The sequence below is a fragment of the Lagenorhynchus albirostris genome, chromosome 17, assembly GCF_949774975.1.
Source record: "Lagenorhynchus albirostris chromosome 17, mLagAlb1.1, whole genome shotgun sequence".
Classification (NCBI taxonomy): domain Eukaryota; kingdom Metazoa; phylum Chordata; class Mammalia; order Artiodactyla; family Delphinidae; genus Lagenorhynchus; species Lagenorhynchus albirostris.
In genome coordinates, this window is record NC_083111.1 from 43,715,433 (window position 1) to 43,735,389 (window position 19,957).

General features: G+C 35.4%; 1 protein-coding gene across 12 annotated transcripts in view; it reads left to right on the top strand.

The window, feature by feature from the left end:
• Nucleotides 1-19,957, top strand: part of MTDH (metadherin) — a 55,093-nt gene that overhangs the window by 17,468 nt on the left and 17,668 nt on the right. For 6 of the 12 annotated variants that reach the window (XR_009536480.1, XR_009536479.1, XM_060128231.1 and 3 more), the window contains 6 exons: nt 9,091-9,175; nt 9,896-10,072; nt 11,472-11,537; nt 13,098-13,334; nt 15,871-15,960; nt 18,130-18,228. Coding sequence is in view for 10 of the 12 variants with exons in the window: in XM_060128231.1 (XP_059984214.1) it covers nt 9,091-9,175; nt 9,896-10,072; nt 11,472-11,537; nt 13,098-13,334; nt 15,871-15,960; nt 18,130-18,228 (754 nt within the window). In the remaining 2 variants the exon portion in view is untranslated. The remainder of the gene's footprint in view (nt 1-9,090; nt 9,176-9,895; nt 10,073-11,471; nt 11,538-13,097; nt 13,335-15,870; nt 15,961-18,129; nt 18,229-19,957) is intronic. The other 6 variants (XM_060128232.1, XM_060128234.1, XM_060128233.1 and 3 more) reach the window with 6 other exon arrangements.

Sequence of the window (19,957 nt, forward strand, 5' to 3'; positions counted from 1 at the left end):
TTCCACTTAAGAGTATCCTTGATGAATCTGAAAAAATGATCATTATTCATTTTATTAAATCTTGACTTCTGAATACATGCCGTTTAATTATTCTGTATGATGAAATGGGAAGTATGCATGTATGCTCTATACTGAAAAACAGTGGTTGCCTTGAGGAAAAACACCTGTGCAGTTGAGTTGCAAGCTGGACTAGCCACTTATTTCTTGTTACTCCATTTTTACTTGAGAGAACAACTGATAGACCATGGTTATTTAGAGTTGGGTATTTGTAGACATTTTCTCAAAAATAATCAAGACAGTTCAAGGAAAACAACTGATAGTACTGTTGCAAATGATAAAATGATTTGTTGCCAAGTGAAAATTAGAAATTTGGAAAATTTGTGTCTACCACCATGAGCTTGACAACATCCCAGAACTTAATGAATTTCTGATGAGATCAGCAGTGATGTTAACAAATGTGTTGGGGTTTTTTTTAATATTGTATATAATGGATTGGGGTTTTTTGTTTCTTTGTTTGTTTGTTTTTATCTGTTTGGTTGCACCAGGTCTTAGTTGCAGCAGGCGGGCTCCTTAGTTGCAGCTCAAGGGCTCCTTAGTGGCAGCTCGCCGGCTCCTTAGTTGTGGCATGAGAAATCTTAGTTGGGGCATGCATGTGGGATCTAGTTCCCTGACCAGGGATCGAACCCAGGCCCCCTGCATTGGGAGCGCACAGTCTTAACCACTGGGAGATCACCAGGGAAGTCCCCAGAATGTTTTTTGTTTTTTGGGTTTTTTTATAAATTTTATTTATTTATGTATATATGTATGTATGTATGTATTGGCCGCGTCGGATCTTCCTTGCTGCGCGCGGGCTTTCTCTAGTTGTGGCGAGCAGGGGCTACTCTTCGTTGTGGTGCGCAGGCTTCTCTTGAGGTGGCTTCTTTTGTTGCGGAGCACACGCTCTAGGCGCGCAGGCTTCAGTAGTTGTGACGCGGCAGGCTCAGTAGTTGTGGCTCATGGGCTCTAGAGCACAGGCTCAGTACTTGTGGTGCACGGGCTTAGTTGCTCCCCGGCATGTGGGATCTTCCCGGACCAGGGCTCGAACCCGTGTCTCCTGCATTGACAGGCAGATTCTTAACCACTGTGCCATCAGGGAAGCCCCCCAGAATGTTTTTTAACCTTTTGGAAGATGTATGTAACTCAGTGAATCAGTATTTTCCAAATGCTCAATGCTTACATGTTACAAAAGTAGACAAGTATAAAAGATTCATTTAAGGTGCAAGGTAGACCAATGGATTTTAATGTAGTAAAGTATAGAAAGCTCATTGATGTAGTTTCAGATTCCACATTGCAACAATTTTTAAGAAACTACCACTTGACAAGTTTTAATGTAATATTTTTTCCTTCCTCTACCTAAAATCCTTCATGATTTCCTGTTGTTATTACTCAGCAATCTTGAACATAATCCAATGGCACTGTGGCTCAAGTCTCTTTTCTTACCGCTTACCTTCTCTAAGCTCCAGACACTTTGGTTTTCTTTCTTTTCCTTTTTTTTTTAAATTTAGTTTATTTATTTTATTATTTTTGGCTGCGTTGGGTCTTTTCCTGCAGGTTTTCTCTAGCTGTGGCGTGCGGGCTTCTCATTGCGGTGGCTTCTCTTGTTGAGGAGCACAGGCTCTAGGCATGCAGGCTTCAGTAGTTGTGGCACATGGGCTCAGTAGTTGTGGCACATGGGCTCAGTACTTGTGGCACATGGGCTCAGTAGTTGTGGCTTGCAGGCTGAGTAGTTATGGTGCACAGGCTTAGTTGTTTCGTGGCATGTGGGATCTTAGTTCCCTGACCAGGGATCAAACCTGCGTCCCCTGCATTGGAAGGCAGATTCTTAACCGCTGGACCGCCAGGGAAGTCCCCTCAATACCTTTTAAGAGTGGAAAAGAGTATCCTATGACCAAGAAGTTTGAGTGATTAGTGTTTAGAAGACCAAAGACAAAATTATTCTGAGGCAGCATAGATTTTATACAGGCATAAACTCTAGCAGTTAGCAAAATAGAGAAAAACCTGCATGCTCAGGGAGCTTACATACATTTGTTTTATGTTCCATAATACATCTTAGAAACTGTAGTTTCAAACCAGGGATTGGCAAGCCATGATCAGGTTCTCTGCCTATTGTTGAAAGTTTTATTGGAACACAGACACACTTATTCATTTGTTTATTGTCTGTGTCTGCTTTTGCAATACAACAGCAAAGTTGAGAGGCCTTATAGTTTACAAAGCCTAAAATATTTACTATCTGGTCCCTTTTTTTGCTGAACCCCTGTTTTAAACTCCTGATACAGTCTTTTGGGTTCATTAAAATGTTTCATTATCTGGAGTGCTTTAATATCATCTGATTCTCTAGGTCTTGGACTCTTGACCTTCCAGGCTCCCTTGTGCCGCGGTCTATAGCTTTGTGATTTCTTGGGTTTCACCCAAGGAATTAGTTTTCAAGAACTTCTTTAAGGTAAACCAAGTGGTTTTTTAAATAAAAGTGGGAATATCTTCCCAGAGAAGCCTCATTTCTGCCCATAGACTTTTCTGTCTAAACACCTAATGAGTAGTGGAACTGAGACCAGGACTAGGACTTCTGCCTTAACGCATCATTTTTCCATGATACCTGCTTGTATAGTGGCAAGAGGGGATCAAAAGTGAAATATGGTGAATTTGTATTTTATAATGCTATGATTGAAGTGAGAATGGAAGTGGAATCTCCAAGTGGAATTAGTTTAGGCTATTGGAAATGTGAGAACCAAATCTGGGAAAGAGTTCAGGGCTAGATAAAAGAAGTTCTTAAGAAAGGTTTCTTGTAAATTTTTTAAGATTATGAGTTGATAACCATGCTGTTTATGCAGTGTTCCGTAACTTATGAGCTCACACCAAACATATTTAAATAATTTAATGGCTTGGATGATGAATCAAGTATACAAATGCAATAGCTCAAAGATTTTATTTGGGGGGACAGTGAGAGTTGGGAAGACAGGGCTATATGTAATGCAGTCTAATTTTAGGCTCTTTCATTGATTAACAAAATATTAATAATGGAATACCTTCTATATGCAGGATATACTATTCTAAGCACAAGGAATATAATGGTTGATAAAACAGGATAAAATGGTTGATAAAATTAACGAAATATTAATGGAATACCTTTTATGCAGTATATACTATCTAAACACAAAGAATATAATGGTTGATAAAACAGGATAAAATGATTGATAAAAGAGTCACTATTCTTATGAAGTTTAGTGGGGAAAACAACTAAAAACAAGCAAGTATAGTCTCTAAAGTCAGGTGGTGTTAAATGCTGTGAAAGAAAATAACTAACCAGGGTGAGGAGAAAGAGGTAAAGTGCTCATTGTGGGCACTTCCTTGCACCTGCATCTCTACTCCTTACTTCCATTCAAAAAAAAAGTATCAGAGTAGTAGTGAGTGGAGAGATGCTGAGTCTAGTTTAAATCATACCTCCTCCCCAAAATGGGGGAAATCAGTTGCAAGCCTGTCTACTTTTTAAAAGGTTTGTAATACTTTTCATAATTAATCTTATCCTGATACTGTGTCACCAAGGTACTAAGATTAAGTAAACTGCTAGTTCAGACAGAGTAGAGAAATGGAATTCGTATGCCTCTTGGACCATTCATCCTTTGCCATTTAACCATGCCCAACTCATCTGTATGTTTGAGACAAGTGAGAAAAATAAATAGTGCCAAAATGTGGAGCAGTATAAAATTAGGGACTTGCCACATTTAGGCAGGAAGTGGATGAAATTGATCCTAAAGCAATGGTTTTCAGACTTTTTCAAGTGGCAATTGCTAAAACTTTTCAAAATAAATTTCACTGACAACTTTTAATTTTGTCAAGTACACTTTTATTTTTGTTTATTTTCTTGGCTGCACCTCCTGGCATGTGGGATCTTAGTTCCCTGACCAGGGATCGAACTCACACCCCCTGCAGTGGAAGCGCAGAGTCTTAACCACTGGACTGCCAGGGAAATCCCATCAAGTACATTTTTTTTTAATTTGTTAAATTTTTTTGCTGATGTTTTTAAAATTAATTTTTATTGGAGTATGGTTGCTTTACAATGTTGTGTTAGTTTCTGCTGTACAACGAAGTGAATCAGTTATACGTACATGTATATGTATATGTGTATGTGTACGTATACATGTACGCATCCATTCTTCTTTAGATTTTCTTCCCATTTAGGTCACCACAGATCACTGAGTAGGGTTCCCTGTGCTAAACAGTAGGTTCTCATTAGTTATCTATTTTATACAATAGTAGTGTGTATATGTGAATCCCAGTCTCCCAGTTTGTCCCACCCCCACCCCCCTTGGTAACTGTAAGTTTGTTCTCCATATCTGTGACTCTGCTTTACCAATAAGTTCATCTGTACCATTTTTCTAGATTCCACATATAAGCGATATTATACAAGTACATTTTTAAAACCACTGTCACCATTGCAAAAAAAGAAAGGAATTTTGACACAATGGAAGAAGAACAAAAATCTCGGAAAAAAGATTTTGCTGTGAGTTAATGAAAAACCTTATACACCAGCCACTAGTCAGCAGACCAGAGCACTCTAGTATCCATTTCTAACCTTTAGAAAATACTCAGCATTCCTCTTTTTCATGCTCTGTTTACTTTATCACTCCTGACATTACCAGCAGAGACTTTAGATGATTACAGAGTTGTAAGTATTAGAGAGGTCAGTTCCCCCAAATTTTAAGGACTAGTACTTTCCAGATTAGAGAATTAATAAATTGAATAAGGATTACATTCAGAACCTGGCAACTTACCTTGTGTGTAAATGGCTAATTGCAAAATAAAGTATCATTTAACTAAAAATTTGTGCAGTATTCCTCTTCTGATAGTTTTGTTGCAATGCAAATATTAGATTATACTCCCTAAGTTAATCTTTTCAGCATTAATTGGGCACTGTTCTGCCTTTCTTTATACTTTGCAGTTCTTTAAAATAGCAGTATCTGTTAAGAGAGCAGTTAGCCATTTGAATAGATCTGCTTTTGTTGTCAAGGTATACCTTTTGCCACTCTAATAAATGATAGCACTTATTTGGGTATTGTCTAATATTACGGAGTGTTCATTTATGTTAAGATTAAAAGATGAGCTTGATTATGGAAGTTATTTTTGTGTGTTTTCTTTGATAAGCAGTTCATTTTTTTTTTTATATTTAAGTTCTGTGAATTTGAGAGCAAATTACTCATAGTCTTAGAACTACTTTAGCATGTGCTTTAAAGACTGTACTCTCCAAATTGGAATACATAAGAAGATCCATTGGGATGAAGGAAGAAAATATTAGGCTTTCTGTTTATACTATTTTTTATCAAAATACTAAGCTTTACTCATGTTTTATATATAGTCATTGGCATTCTTATTTAGGATGTTAAAAGGTATTAATTAATTAATTGGGGAGAGGAAGATGACAGAGATAAAGCAAATGGGGTGGAACTTGAGCTGGGTTAAGAAAAAATAATGCACATCATTTTAGGCATTGGACATCGGTAGAGGGAGGGAGGGGGTACACGGTAAAGGGTACAAGGAAAGTCACCCTAAGCACCCAGGCTACCGTACTTTATTTTGAGAGAAAATTCATGGTCAGTAACGTTTGGGCAAAGACAAGAATATTTAGAGATGACAGTCGTGTTGGAACCAAATGATTGTATATGTGAATAAAAGAATATACAGTTGAGATTAATTTGTGGAAGACCTGTATCATATGAGGAAGTTATTAGACTTTATAGATGGTAGAAAATGGTAGGGAGTTTTTAAATGGGAATGTAAATTAATTGGACTGGTATAGATATGTTGGGAGATGAGCAATGGGAGGGAAGCCCTTGAAGATAAGAATTTCTCCTAATGTCTCATTTACATGTCTGTTTCTCCTATTAGATTAGTATAGTACACTTTCCATAAGTAGAAAGTTTTATTTAGTTCTGTATACTGAGTTCCTAAAACAATGTCTGACACATAGTAGGTATTTAATAAATCTTGATTGTATGAAGACCATTCAAGAGAGGCTAGTTTAATAATCCACCCAGCTCCATAGTGAAGCCTGACAACAATGGGGGGAAGGACTATGGGTAACAGGAAGGCAGAACTTACGTTCTCAGTTTTCCTTCAACTGTTAGCTGTAATGGAGCTGATCAGAAGTAAGACATTCACCTCAGTAGGATGGCTGGGTCAATTAGTAGTGTGTATACATATTTACTTTATAGCTTTTTTTTTTTTTTTTTTTTGCGGTACACAGGCCTCGCACTGTTGTGGCCTCTCCCATTGCGGAGCACAGGCTCCGGACGTGCAGGCTCAGCAGCCATGACTCACGGGCCCAGCCGCTCTGCGGCATGTGGGATCTTCCCGGACTGGGGCACGAACCCACATCCCCTGCATCGGCAGGCAGACTCTCAACCACTAAACCACCAGGGAAGCCCACTTTAAAGCTTTTAATAGTATATTATGTTACTAAGTCTCATCTGAGTGAGAGGTTACTTTTAAAGTGAGGTTACTTTTAAAGGTAATAGTATAAAATCAAACAAGATGGAAGCCTAAATCAAGATAATTTCCCTTACTTTTCTGCAGATTTTAGTTTAATGACAAATCACAGTATATTTCAGTGTGAATGTAATTCCTGTCCTTTTTCCATAGCTTCCCTCTTTTAAAAAAAAAAAGCTGATTTATGCATGTGGCTTTGTAGTCAGCAGTCTGCTTTCACATCTTATTTAATCCTTAAAAGAACCTTATGTGAAGTTAGTAGGAGTTTTTGTCCCATATGACAGTTGGGGAAAAGGGTTTAGAGTGATTCAACCCTAAATCACATAGCTAATACATGATTGAATTTATATTTGGCATTATATGTAGAGAGTCAGAAAGGAAAGTATTTGTGAGGCAAGGCTCTGGAGTCAGAACTGGATTTTAGTCTTGGTTTCAACACTTAACACTATGTCTTAGGCAAGTTATATAATCTCTTTATGGCCTCAGATTTCCTTATCTGTAAGGCGGGGGGTGGGGGGGGGTACTTACTTTAGTTTCTATAGGTGTGACTGTCCAATATAGTAGCTGTTTGCCACGTGTGGCTATTTAGCATTCTTTTTCGTACTGTCTTATTAATAGTTTTAATATTGATTACATTTTGAAATGATAGTATTTTGGATGCGTTGGGTGAAATATAAAAATTAATGTTACATATTTTAACTTTTTAATATCTGCTAGAAAAATTTTAATTACATACGTGGCTTGTGTTACATTTCTGTTGGACAGTACTACTCTAGACCAGGGGTTGGCAAACTCTGACCCCCAAATTCAGCCAGATTCCTATTTTTAGAAATGCAGTTTTACTGGAACACAGTCACACCCATTTAATTATATATGGTATATGACTACTTTAATGTTACAGCAGCAGAATTATTTGGTTGCTACATATAGAACCATACAGCCTGCAAAGCCTAAAATATTTACTGTTTTATCCTTTATAGAAAAAGTTTGCTGGGAATTCCCTGACGGTTCAGTAGTTAGGACTCTGCGCTTTCACTGCCAAGGATGTGGGTTCAATCCCTGGTTGGGGAACTGAGATTCCCACAAGCCACACGGCCAAAAAAAAAAGAAAGAAAGAAAGAAAAAGGTTGCTGACCCTTGTTCTAGATTGTAACTGATAGATGCTCAGTGTGTTACATCTTTACTTAAGAGTGGATATGAGATACAGAAAGTAGATTAGTGGTGGGTGCCAGTGGGGAAAAGGTAGTAGGGGGTGACTGCTAATGAGTCCCAGGTTTCTTTTTAGGGATGATGAAAATGTTCTGGAATTAGATACTAGTGATAGTTGTGCAACTTCGAAGATACTGAAAACCGCTGAACTACACTGAAAAAGATATCTCAATTTTTTTTAAGTGGATATGAGCCTGGTTTGGTAGAGGTAATAAACCAGTACCTTAAACATGATACATGTTAATGATAATGAGAACATGCAAAGAAACAGATGCATATCAACTATGGGGAACGTAAGAAAACATTTTAATAGTTTTTATGTATTCCCATGCCACTTGAGAATATTTGCAAGTAGTTTCTTGATAAGAAGCAATTAGCTATCATTTATTGCTTACTCAAACTGTCAGTTACTGCTTACCCTATTTCTTTTTAGTTGTAAACTTAACTTTAAGATAGTGCACAATAATACATACATAGCCAATCTCGGTAAATAGTCACAATAATACATACATAGCCAATCTCGGTAAATAGTTAAATGAGTGAATACGAAGTATAAATAAAATCTATATTTTTAAATATTAGTTCTCTTCTGGAAACACTTATCTAAATATAGAAATCATGGATTCATGAAGTTTTTAGTAACCTTTTGAGAGGAGAAAATATTAGCAAAGGGAATTGGAAAGCCATTCCAAAAATGTCCATATCTTGTATATGTGTAGCTGTTTTTTCTTTAATGAATTACTACACATCTACCATATACAAATCTTAGGTATTTTCACACTGCTTGGAAACTGACAAAATATTACCTATTTTGTACAGTTGACTCATTAATTTGTTATACGACGAGTATGCCAACAATCTGCTTTACGAAATCAAGAAACCAATAATCAAGTACATCATTTGCCTTCTGACCGCTAGCAATAGGTTTTCATTTTAGTGCTCTGAAAACATCATGTTATAGTACCTTATTTATGATGTAAGTTAGGATAGCATGATGTCTAAGGGCACAGACTTTGGAGCCAGATAGACCTATTTCCTAATTTATTAACTTAATGCAACCCAGACAGCCTATTTAATATTTAACATCTCTAAGTCTTTGTTTCCTAATCTCTAAAATGGGAATAATACCTTTCTAGTGAGCTTTTTTTAAGGAATAAAGAATTGAATGTAACGTACTTATATAGTAACCACTGGATAAATGGTAACCTCATACTATTATTGCCATTTAATATGTTAAGTTTTTTAATCAAACATTAAATTTTTTTGGTTGTCAGCATCATACATTTTATTATGTATTTTACTGACTCCTACCTTTTTCAAAAACATAATGAAATATTAAGTAACATTCTATTTTACTTTCAGTCAAAGAAAAATAAGAAGAAATCAAAGTCAGATGCTAAAGCAGTGCAAAACAGTTCACGCCATGATGGAAAGGAAGTTGATGAAGGTACTTGAGCAAGTGAAAGGACTGTAGAAAAATTTTTAATCCTTTTTTACCAAGGTGCATTATATAAAAGCTGCATTTGTTTCGCTTAATCTTTTATCTGGCTCTTCTTTTTAATAACTATAGATTTTAATGTACACATCTGTGACATTGTTAGGAGACACGTTTTTCCCCTAAATTATTTAAGTATCTAACAATGCTTTCCTTGAAGGGAACTGCCTTGAAATTTAAGGTCTAGCCCAATATCTTGAGCAATTTAAAAGCCGTTCATTTTGTCTTTGTTTCCTAGAAACGTGGTTTGGTTTTTTTCCCATTGTTCTTAAATATACCATCCCTAGAAGGCTGGGTGCGAAATTCTTAAGTAAGCCATTTATTGTCCTCACCTAATAAACCCATTTATTAGTACGTATATATAACAGTCCCCTACTAGTACTATCCAGCAAGATAAAAAATATGCACGATAACTTACATCAATTTTTTCTAAACCATAGATGACAGATCTGATAAAAATTACCAGAATAAATAATGGCAGTTAGCTGCCTAGAACAGCGAGATTAGAATAAATTCATAGGATAAATTAGTATAATCAGCACTCTTGGTTTTTAGTTTAATATCTAAATTTATCATGATACTTCAGATGCCCCACCATGTTTTCCCCCCAAAACTACAACTTTTTTGTCTTCCCCTTACTGAATAACGTTTTTTTTTCTGGGGCTATGTCAGGAGCCTGGGAAACTAAAATTAGTCACAGAGAGAAACGACAGCAGCGTAAACGTGATAAGGTGCAGTCTGATTCTGGTTCATTGGATTCAACTATCCCTGGGATAGAAAATACCATCACAGTTACCACCGAGCAAGTTACAACTGCATCATTTCCTGTTGGTTCCAAGAAGAATAAAGGTATATTAGTGGAACATAAGAGTGATACATCAAATCCAACTCCTTTTAATCAGATGTACAAAATATCATTACGTCAAAATCTGGCTATTTTAAACTGCTTGCATCATTGTGCTGATATACCCTTCTTCGTGAGAGTACTGTGGACCACGTATTGGTTTACCTGATACCAGCAGTGTTACTTGTCACATACTGCCTAATGAATGGCCTGTTAAATTAAAATTGCCTTTCTGCCTTGTCACATGAGAGAATGATTGCTGCTTTTTTCTCACGTGTATTGCTTTGCCCCAACTCCCTAACATCTCCATTTCTTATAGTGGACATTCATTAAATGAAATGACTTGTCACCATTCTTTTCATTCCAAGATGAAACAAGCATGTTCTGAATAATACAGGTTCTATCTGGATTTCTTAGCACCCCAGCTTTTTGAGAATGCTGTAGGTGTTTGATAAAGCTAGACTGGAACTGCAAACATTATTGAGCTAATGTTCTTCCCAAGTATTTCACATGTTCAAACTATCCAATACTGATGTCTTCTTGATAGTTCTTACATTGCCATCACTTTTACCCTGGAGACATCAGTCTACAGAGTGATGCTGTTCATCTTGCTTCAGGCATTGACTTTTCTTCCTTCACCTTTTCATTAATTGCCAGCACCTCCCACTTGTCTCCAAACCTCTGTCTTAGCCTTGGTGTCTTTTACTTTTTTGCTTGATGATTTGGTGGAATTTATTGCTGTGGTACAGCAGTGACTTCTGCTTATCCATTTTCACTGTCACATATTAGCCATGCTGTAGTGTTTCTGTTGGTGACTCCTTTTCACTGTCTTGTGCATGCCTTCCTTGCTAGCACAATCCTATGTCATGCTGGGTTTTTGATACCTTGTGATCATTATGCTTTTCAGTGTCAGAGAAATAGTATCTTTGTTATAACATGTAGTCTTACCGCTTGCCATATTTCCTAAGTCCTGCTCCAAATATTGGCAAAATTCTTCTAAGTTGATGTGTTTGCTTCCAGGATTGTTGAAAAGGCACCTAGCTGGTATTGCTGAGAGGTGGCAAAGTTGAATCCAATTACAGAGCCCAGTTCTTCAATTCCTACTTTAAAGAATCTTGATAACCATTATAGAACAGGAGACTCTATATATACTTGGGCAATTTTCCAGGTCCTTTTTTGGCATTTTAGTTGACTAAGAATATGATAACTAGAGAGCTCAAATCCTTAAGGACATGTGAAATATGCTGTGAGTAAAAAGTGGCTCTTTTCTAGTGTAAGACTTTAGTACTTAAAGGAGCAATTTATGATAAATAATTAGTAAAAATTAATTTGTATGTTACTCCTAACTTAATGTGCATAGTGGCCTATTTAGTATTAAATAAATTTTATTTCTATTTCAACCAGGTGATTCTCATCTAAATGTTCAAGTTAGCAACTTTAAGTCTGGAAAAGGAGATTCTACACTTCAGGGTGAGAGAAATTACATGTAACTTAAATTGAAGGCCCATCAAGATAGAAACTTATATGTATATCTCTTTTCCTCACATGAATGACACAGAAAGAAAAAAAAAGGCTTAGAAATGATTTTAATTACTAAAGTAACATAATCACAGTTCAGAGGTTTTAGAAAATAGATAAACAGAAAAATCACTCCCCCTTCTAACAGTCTTTGGTATATTCTAGTTGTTTCTCCCTCTCCCCTATATGTAAAAGCATTCTTTAATAGTTATGCAATTAATAGTTAATAGTTTATATGCAATTTTGATTTTTGCTTGCATTGTTTAAGCTAATAGAGAAAAAGATTTTTTTTTTCCGGACTTGGGTTTGATATAGGCATATATGGGATAAAAGACTTTACCCCTGAAATTAGATAAGAAGCCTTAATACCTATAATCTTCTAAACTGCTTCCTGAACAGTATCACATATTTCATAATAAATGGACTATAGTATAGAGTTATGCAGTACTTCACAAATAGAAAATATATTTTATTTACTAGTTTATGATAAAGATTGAATTAAGTAGAGAATGATATACCTTTCCTAAAAACTAAAGTGTAGTAAAACGTAAATTCACAAATGAAGAAGCACCTTCTCGTTTCAGGCTTGTTCTTAACACTGTCAGCTTCCTTCATTCTCATGGTTCTCAATCCTGGCTACACATTACAGCCATCTAGGAAGCTTAGAGAACCACACACGTATATAAAAAGAAACATGTACTTACATACACACACCTATGTGTATTTGTGTGTGTGTATATATATATACACCACACAGATAATACATACACATGTGTACATATACCTGCATATAAATGTATACACACAAACATAATGATGTCTGGACTCTATCCCTAGAGATTCTGATTTTGATTGGTTTGGGCTGAGGCTCCAGTGTCTACTTTTAAGAAATTTTTCATTTCTTTCAAGGCTTTTTTTTTTTTTTTCCACGGGCCTAGCTGCTCAGCGGCATGTGGGATCTTCCCGGACCAGGGCACGAACCCGTGTCCCCTACATCAGCAGGCAGACTCTCAACCACTGCACCACCAGGGAAGCCCAAGACATTTTTCATTTGATTTTAATGTGTAGCCAGGTTTTAGAATCACTGCCTTATACTATATATATGTATGTGTGTGTGTGTGTGTATATATATATATATATATTTTTTTTTAAGGAAAGAGCATGTAACTAAGAAGAAGTCTTTATGTTCTTAGTGGGTGAGTATTCTGAGTATACCAGAATATGTGTTTTCTTCTTTGCTCTGTTTTACTTCTTTTGAGCAAGTCAGTCTGCTTTTGAAAACATAATTAGTATATATATTAAGTTCAAACATACTCGTAGTTTTTAAATTAGCAGTCATCCATGGTGGTCATGTCACTTTTTAAATTCTTCATTTTATCTTTAAAGCTTGAGCTATTTAGAGGATAAATAAAAATATAAATATAAATCAAGCAATTATAGAAACTTGAAAATATCCCAGTTTTAACAGGGAGTCATGTATCCATTTTTAATCTTTATTTTCTTTTCTTTAAGTTTCTTCAGGATTGAATGAAAACCTCACTGTAAATGGAGGAGGCTGGAATGAAAAGTCTGTAAAACTCTCCTCACAGATCAGTGCAGGTGAGGAGAAGTGGAACTCTGTTTCACCTCCTTCTGCAGGCAAGAGGAAAACTGAACCATCTGCTTGGGGTCAAGACGGTGGAGATGCTAATGCAAATGGAAAAGACTGGGGAAGGAGTTGGAGTGACCGATCAATATTTTCTGGCATTGGTAAGAACTGTTAGAAAATTTTAAGTTTGTTTAAAATGCCTATCTGGTACATTTAAAATTTTCCAAGAATGAAAAACAGATCCATTAGTAGAAAAATTAGTCATGCTATACAGAAAGAATATAGATTAACTCATCTCACTTCCTTCACATGGAGCAAAATGGGAACTAAATAAGTGAATAATAGCATTTATTATTTACTCTTTATTTAATTATTTCACTTGCTTTTATCACATTTGATTATCAGTTTAGCTAACTGATATAATTGTGTATTTTTAGTGATGTAATAAGAGTAATGTATAAGCAGACTTTTTGACTGATTTCAACAGTTCCACTATTGAGTTTAAATAAAAGTAGTAAATGGAGATACAGTTTATAGCATCAATTTATATACTATTTTACAGTCTACAAAATGCCTGTTTGTAATTAATTTTTCCCCTGGATTCTAAAGATAAAGACTAGTAGTGAGAAGCTTATTTCTGTTGAGAGCCATCGAGTTAAAAGCAACTTAATTTCAGGTGTGTTTGTGTGTGCATGTGTTATAGAAAAGAAATCCATATTTAATATGGAAAACTGCAAAAAGAGAAGGAAAAACCCACTGTTATACATTACCCAGTGACAACCATATATTTCCTTATGGTCCTTTTTTTTTTTCTTTCCTGTGTACAATTCTGTGGGTTTCATTTTGGTTTTTTTACACAATCCAAATCATACATGCATTTTTGTGTTCCTCCTCCCTCACTTAATATTGTGCCTCAAACATTTTCTTTACTTTCTGTATTTTATTTAATGACCATGTGATACATTGTGTAAACATAGCATAAACTATTTCACTATTCCCGTATTATCGGAGAAATAACTTCTTTTTTTAAAGAAATGTAAATGACGTTGCATTGAATATATTTGTTTGGGGGTTATTTCTTTAGGATAGATTCTTGGAAGTGATATTATTGGATTAAAGGAAATATGAATGTTTACTCTACGACATGTTGTCAGAGTATTTTCTAGGAGAATTCTAATTTATCCTGTCAGCATCAGTATGAGTGCCATTTATCATATGCTTACCAAGGTTGAGTATTCTTATTTTTTTAATCTTTTCTAATTTGATAAGGAAAAAATACATAAATTGTTTTGGTTAACTTTTTAAAATCACTAATGAGGTTGAGTGTTTTTCACAACTTTGTTGATCATTTCTGTTTCTTTTGTAAATTGTCTGTTCATGTTCTTTGCCCATTTGTGTAATGGCCTCTGTTTTTTGTGCTTTAAGTTGTAATTCCTTGTGCATTAAACATATAATCCTTTCTGTTGTGCTTGTTGCAGATATGTTTTGCTTGGTTTATTTTAGTTTGGGGGAGCAATAGACATTACAGAGTTTTTAGTGTTTAAGTAGAAAGAACTGTTTCTTTGCATGTTACTTGCTTTTCCCATCACTTGTAAGCTTAGAAAAACTCATGTTGACTAACATCCCTAAGAAGCAGACTCTATATCATTTGCTAATATTGTTCTTCAGCTGGTCCTCCCCTCTTCCCCTGCAATGTCCAGAAATTGTGTAGAAATATCAAGATTTGTTTGGAAGAAGAGACAATCCCTAAATTCCTAGCCTCGTTTTCAGCAGTAATAAAAGCATAAATTTCTATGCTAATAAAGCATCCTTTCACACTTAATAAAAGAAATGGTCAAATTTTATCAAGTAATCTTAAGAACAATGACCTTTTGAGATATTTGCAATTTACTTACAAAACCTATGTAGCATTTTCATAATTAGTACATAAATTAGTTGGTAGTACTTGCTTAATGTTGCTGTAGACAAACTTAAGCAGCAGATTAGAGTTCCTGCTTAGATGGACTAGGACCTTTATTGAAATTGAAAGGGAACTATATTAAATGAGGTTTGCAGTGAGTTGCTGAGAAGAGACAGATGTGACTTGTCTCATGGATGTATATATGTTCCTTAAAATACTCATACATAAGTAGGCAATTGCTTTAAAATGTTGAGAAGATATCATGGTGTAGTGGAATGAGCTTGTTCCTAGTTCAGACAGACCTATTTGGGATGAATCCCTATTTTTCCACATACAAGCTTTTATGGATATTAGGCTAGTTATTTAACCTGTGTGAATCCCATATTCAAGTAGTTGTAAGGATTGGCTATAATGAGTGTGAAGTACCAAGTTTCAGTGCCTGATCCAAACTAGTAGCTTAATTGTGGTAGATGATCGTGTAGCTTGCTGTAGCAGAGAAAGAACATGGGCTTGGAAAGTAGGTTTAAGTTCCAGTCATGGCTCGGGTGTTTTCTGTCAGCAGGTCACTTAACTGTTCTGAAACTTTGCCTAGCAGGGCTGCCCTAAGGATTAGAAGTAGTTGGTGTAAAGAGCCCAGTACATAATAGACATTCAATAAATGGTAGCTATTGCCATATTAGGTGGTTCTGATTTCTAAGGGTATCTTTAAATATTATTATCATAGTTATAAATCTGTACGTATCTTTCAAGTTTCATTGCAAATTGAAGGTTCCAAGTGACGTTCTTTATTTTAACAGCTGCTTGGTCTAGTGTGGATAGGGGAATGAATACCTCTGAACAGAATTCTGCTTCTTTTGCATCTCTCACACTTAACTCTGCTGTTTCTGGTATGTGAAAACAGTCTTTCATTTAGTTAACAAAAAAATTTTCTGTTTAATTTTAGCACTTGCTATTTGAAAAAAATAATCAGAGTCAAGTACTGCTATCCACATAAATTATAGATATACAGTATAAAGTAGCAGAGGCCTTAATAAAGAAAGACCTAAATTCTTACCTGCAGGTGGCTTAGTTCCTTTCTGTGGTGGAGATCAGAAGATTTTGTGGCCTAACTTAACTGAAAGTGTGTTGGCACACAGACGAATGCAAATAGAAGGCCTTCCCTTCAAGGTCATGACACTCTTCTGTTACTAGTTTACCCCTACCATAATTCTACTTGCAGTTTGGCATTTTATTTCTATCTGCCCTTATTCATCATGAGTTTATAGCTTTCGGGTTATGTGGACCCTCTGAGTATCTGTTGAGTTAGAAAATTCATTATTACTACTAAACTACTATAATTCAGCATTACTTACATGGATATGCCTTTTATTAATAATATAGATGCTATATATACTTAACAAATACTACATAAACATGGGACACATTTAGTTTTGTAATGTTTAGTTCACGTTAGAATTCATGGACCCAGTACTAATCTTGTAGTTCCACAGTGTCTGGAGTCACCTAGTCTAGAATAGAGGTCAGCAAACTTCTTCTGTAAAGGGCCCAATAGCAAATATTTTAGGCTTTGTGGGCCATACCGTCTTCTGTTGCAACTACTTAATTCTGCCATTGTAGCAGTAAAGCAGCTAGAGGCAATACATAAACCAAATGAGTGTGTCTGGTTCTGAAATATTGTTCTTTTGATTTTTTTTTCAACCATTTAAAAATATAAAAACTGTTCTTGGTTCATGGGCCATACAAAAAAGGGATGGTTAGATCTGGCCTATGAGTTGTAGTTTGCCAACCCTTGGTCTCATAGGCTACATTTTAGTTCCAGAGGTACAAGTTAATTTCTTCCTTCATTTGGTGACTTTGTACAACACAGATGCTATTCTATTCATATATTCAGAGAAAGCTGCTAAAGAAATAGCAACAGTGTTACTGTAGTCTTTCTAAGCAGCTAATGTGCTATTTATATATGAATTTTATAGGGTTACTCCATTTGTCAAAATTTATATTTAAAATATATAACTGTTTTGAGTATATTTCAAGCATATTAGTGGAAGGCTAGTAAGATCATCTATAACCAAGTGAAAATTTATAAGTGAGTAAGGACTTTTGTGAGGGGAAGTGTCTTTTATACTAACAGGTATTCTTCTTAACCCTTTATCAGTGGCTCTGAATGCAAAGTGAATATCACAGTCACCTAAGAAGGACTCCAAAACATGTGCAAATTCTGATTCAGAAGGTCTGGGGTATATAAATCCCTGATGGAAAACCACTGCTTTACATTTCTATTCTAAAACGAATTTATGGCTATAGAGCCAAGGATTTTTGACCTGGCATCCTTTAATTTATATGCAAAACTTTGTGTAAGTCCTGGACAGTAGTCCAACCACAGCTTTCATCATATTGCTAAAGGACTGTGTGACCCCACTCACCCCACCTATTCCCCACCTCCTAAAAAAGTAAAAACAGAAAAAATTTAGAAGATAATATTCTCTTGCTTTTAAGTGCACTTGAACTTACCTTGGTCTCTAAACCACCAGCACAACTGTCTTATTCTCTTTGGCTTCTTTCTGCCTTACCTCTCTAGATAGTCAACTATTTCTTTTATTTTTTCTTAGGCAGAAGGTTCTAGCAAGCTCAGACATTTTCTAGTTGTGTCCTTCAGGGTTCTAAGGATATAGGCATACCCTGAAATTTCCAGTATTTCTTTTATGCTTTATTATTTTTCATGAAGAAGAAAAATAAAACAATTTTTCTTTGACTTCTTGAAATTTGTAGATACCTGGTTTGAAGTATATATTATAAAAGACAAAACCTAAGGGATTGGTACTAGGGAAAAAATATATTTCTGATCAGTGAATTCAATCCAGTGATTATCGTGCTTAATCTAAAATTACCCTCAATTCTGCTTTTCTTTATCTTAACTCTTTTTCTGATGTCTGCAGTTTTCCTTTTAGGAGAAATAAAAAATAATTAAGTCTTCGTGTGCAAAGTATAGAACTATTGTTATGAAACATCATTAGAAAATTCCATTTTTAATTTTATTGCATTCGTTTTCATTTAAGGGTCTACTGCTGAGCCAGTTTCTCAGTCTACCACTTCTGATTATCAGTGGGATGTTAGCCGTAATCAACCATATATCGATGATGAATGGTCTGGGTTAAGTATGTCCTTTTAAAAATTATCAGTTTATTTTTGTTTTTGTTTTCAGAATTTTCTTTCTAACACCCTAATTCATGCTTTATGTTTTAATTTTAATCCTAATTTTTCACCTTTTAGGTCATAGTAATATAGTTTAATACCAAATGTGTACTACTTGTAAAGTGACTATTGAATACCTGTAGAATTAAAACTAAATTCACTTTTCATGATTGAGGCAATATTTAAACATGAAGTTTTCTTATAATTGCTCTGTAGTTTGTCTAGTTTTTAAATTGCTTTAAATGAATGTTCTATTTCTTTTCCTAGTTTTAATATAATAGAGTAAATAGAATATACAGGAATGGCTTTGAATTCATGAGGTATGCACGTTTTTATATTGGTAGAAAACCATTTTCTTAGTCTAATTTCCAGTAGAAGCATAGGAAAGTTAAAGGCAAGAGTCACAAAAAAAGAGGAAGGGAAAAGGAAGAATATGGTTTTTATGTTCAGAAAGTTCATACTATCTTCATTTTAAAAAAAAAAAAAAAACAGATTTTCTTTTTCCCCACAACCTTAAATGTTAGAATTTAAAACCCTCTGGAAACAGGACTTTCCTTATCCTCAGTACCTAGTGCAGTTTTTTATACACAGGTGTTCAATAGTACTAATGATAATAAAATCAAACACCTGACTGTGCCAGGCACTGATCTAGATGGTTTAAGTCTTATGCATATTATTAGCTTGTTTAGTACAATTCTGTGAGGTAGGTATTTTTTTTTCCCACACTTTCCAGTTGAAGAAACTGAGGTAAAGAAAAGTTATCTAATTTTCCCCAGCCACACAGTTAAGTGGAAGAGCTAGTATCAAACTTTGGTAGTCTGGCCCCCAGAGTTCATGTTCTTAACCACTGCATGGTACAACCTCGATGATGATTGTAATCATGAAGGTATGCTTGCAACACAATCCAAAGATTAGTCTTAGACTAGTCTCTGTTAGATTCGTTGAAGCACAGTTGAGGGAGGTGAGATTGGAAAGGTATATTAGGAAGGACCATATTGTGAAAAGCCTTGAATTGCTGGCTAAGTATTAGGGAGCCAAGGGTCAGAGTACTAGTTTAGAAGGTAGATCCTAGTTCTAGTCCTGACTTTAAAACATAGTACCTCATATGTCTTGGACTTTGTCACTTATCTTGGAATCTAGATTAATTGACCTGTGAAACAGAGCAAATAATCTTTCATATCTACTTCCATAGAGTGTTATGAGGTTTTAATGAGGGAGTGAACATGAAAGCTCTTTGAAAATTATAAAGTATCAGATAAATACAAAGTATTACAAGGATGTGAAGCACTGTTTTGTGGGGGGCGGGGGAGGAAACAGTCTGTACTTCGGGAAGAATGATCTGCTATGTGCAAAATAGAATTGAGGAGTGATTGTAAGAAAATAGCACTGAGTTGTCTTGGGCAGCTGTGGGTTGAAGCTGAGGAAAATGGAGCAAACAGGGCTCTAGGCTTCCCTGCTTGGAAAGAATAGCTCTACTTTTATCTTTTTATTCTTGTGATAATGAAAAACACAATTGGCTGATAAATAAGAGACTGAAATAAACATATCCATGGGACTCTGTACTTAAGTAATAAGTATCAGACCGCCTTTTTTGTTTGTTATGCTGTATTGGCAGTCTTTTCAGTCCAAAGTTACTCTTTAACCTCATTTTCTCTGTGAATTTTATTTTTTGTGTTATCTTCTTTAATGTCG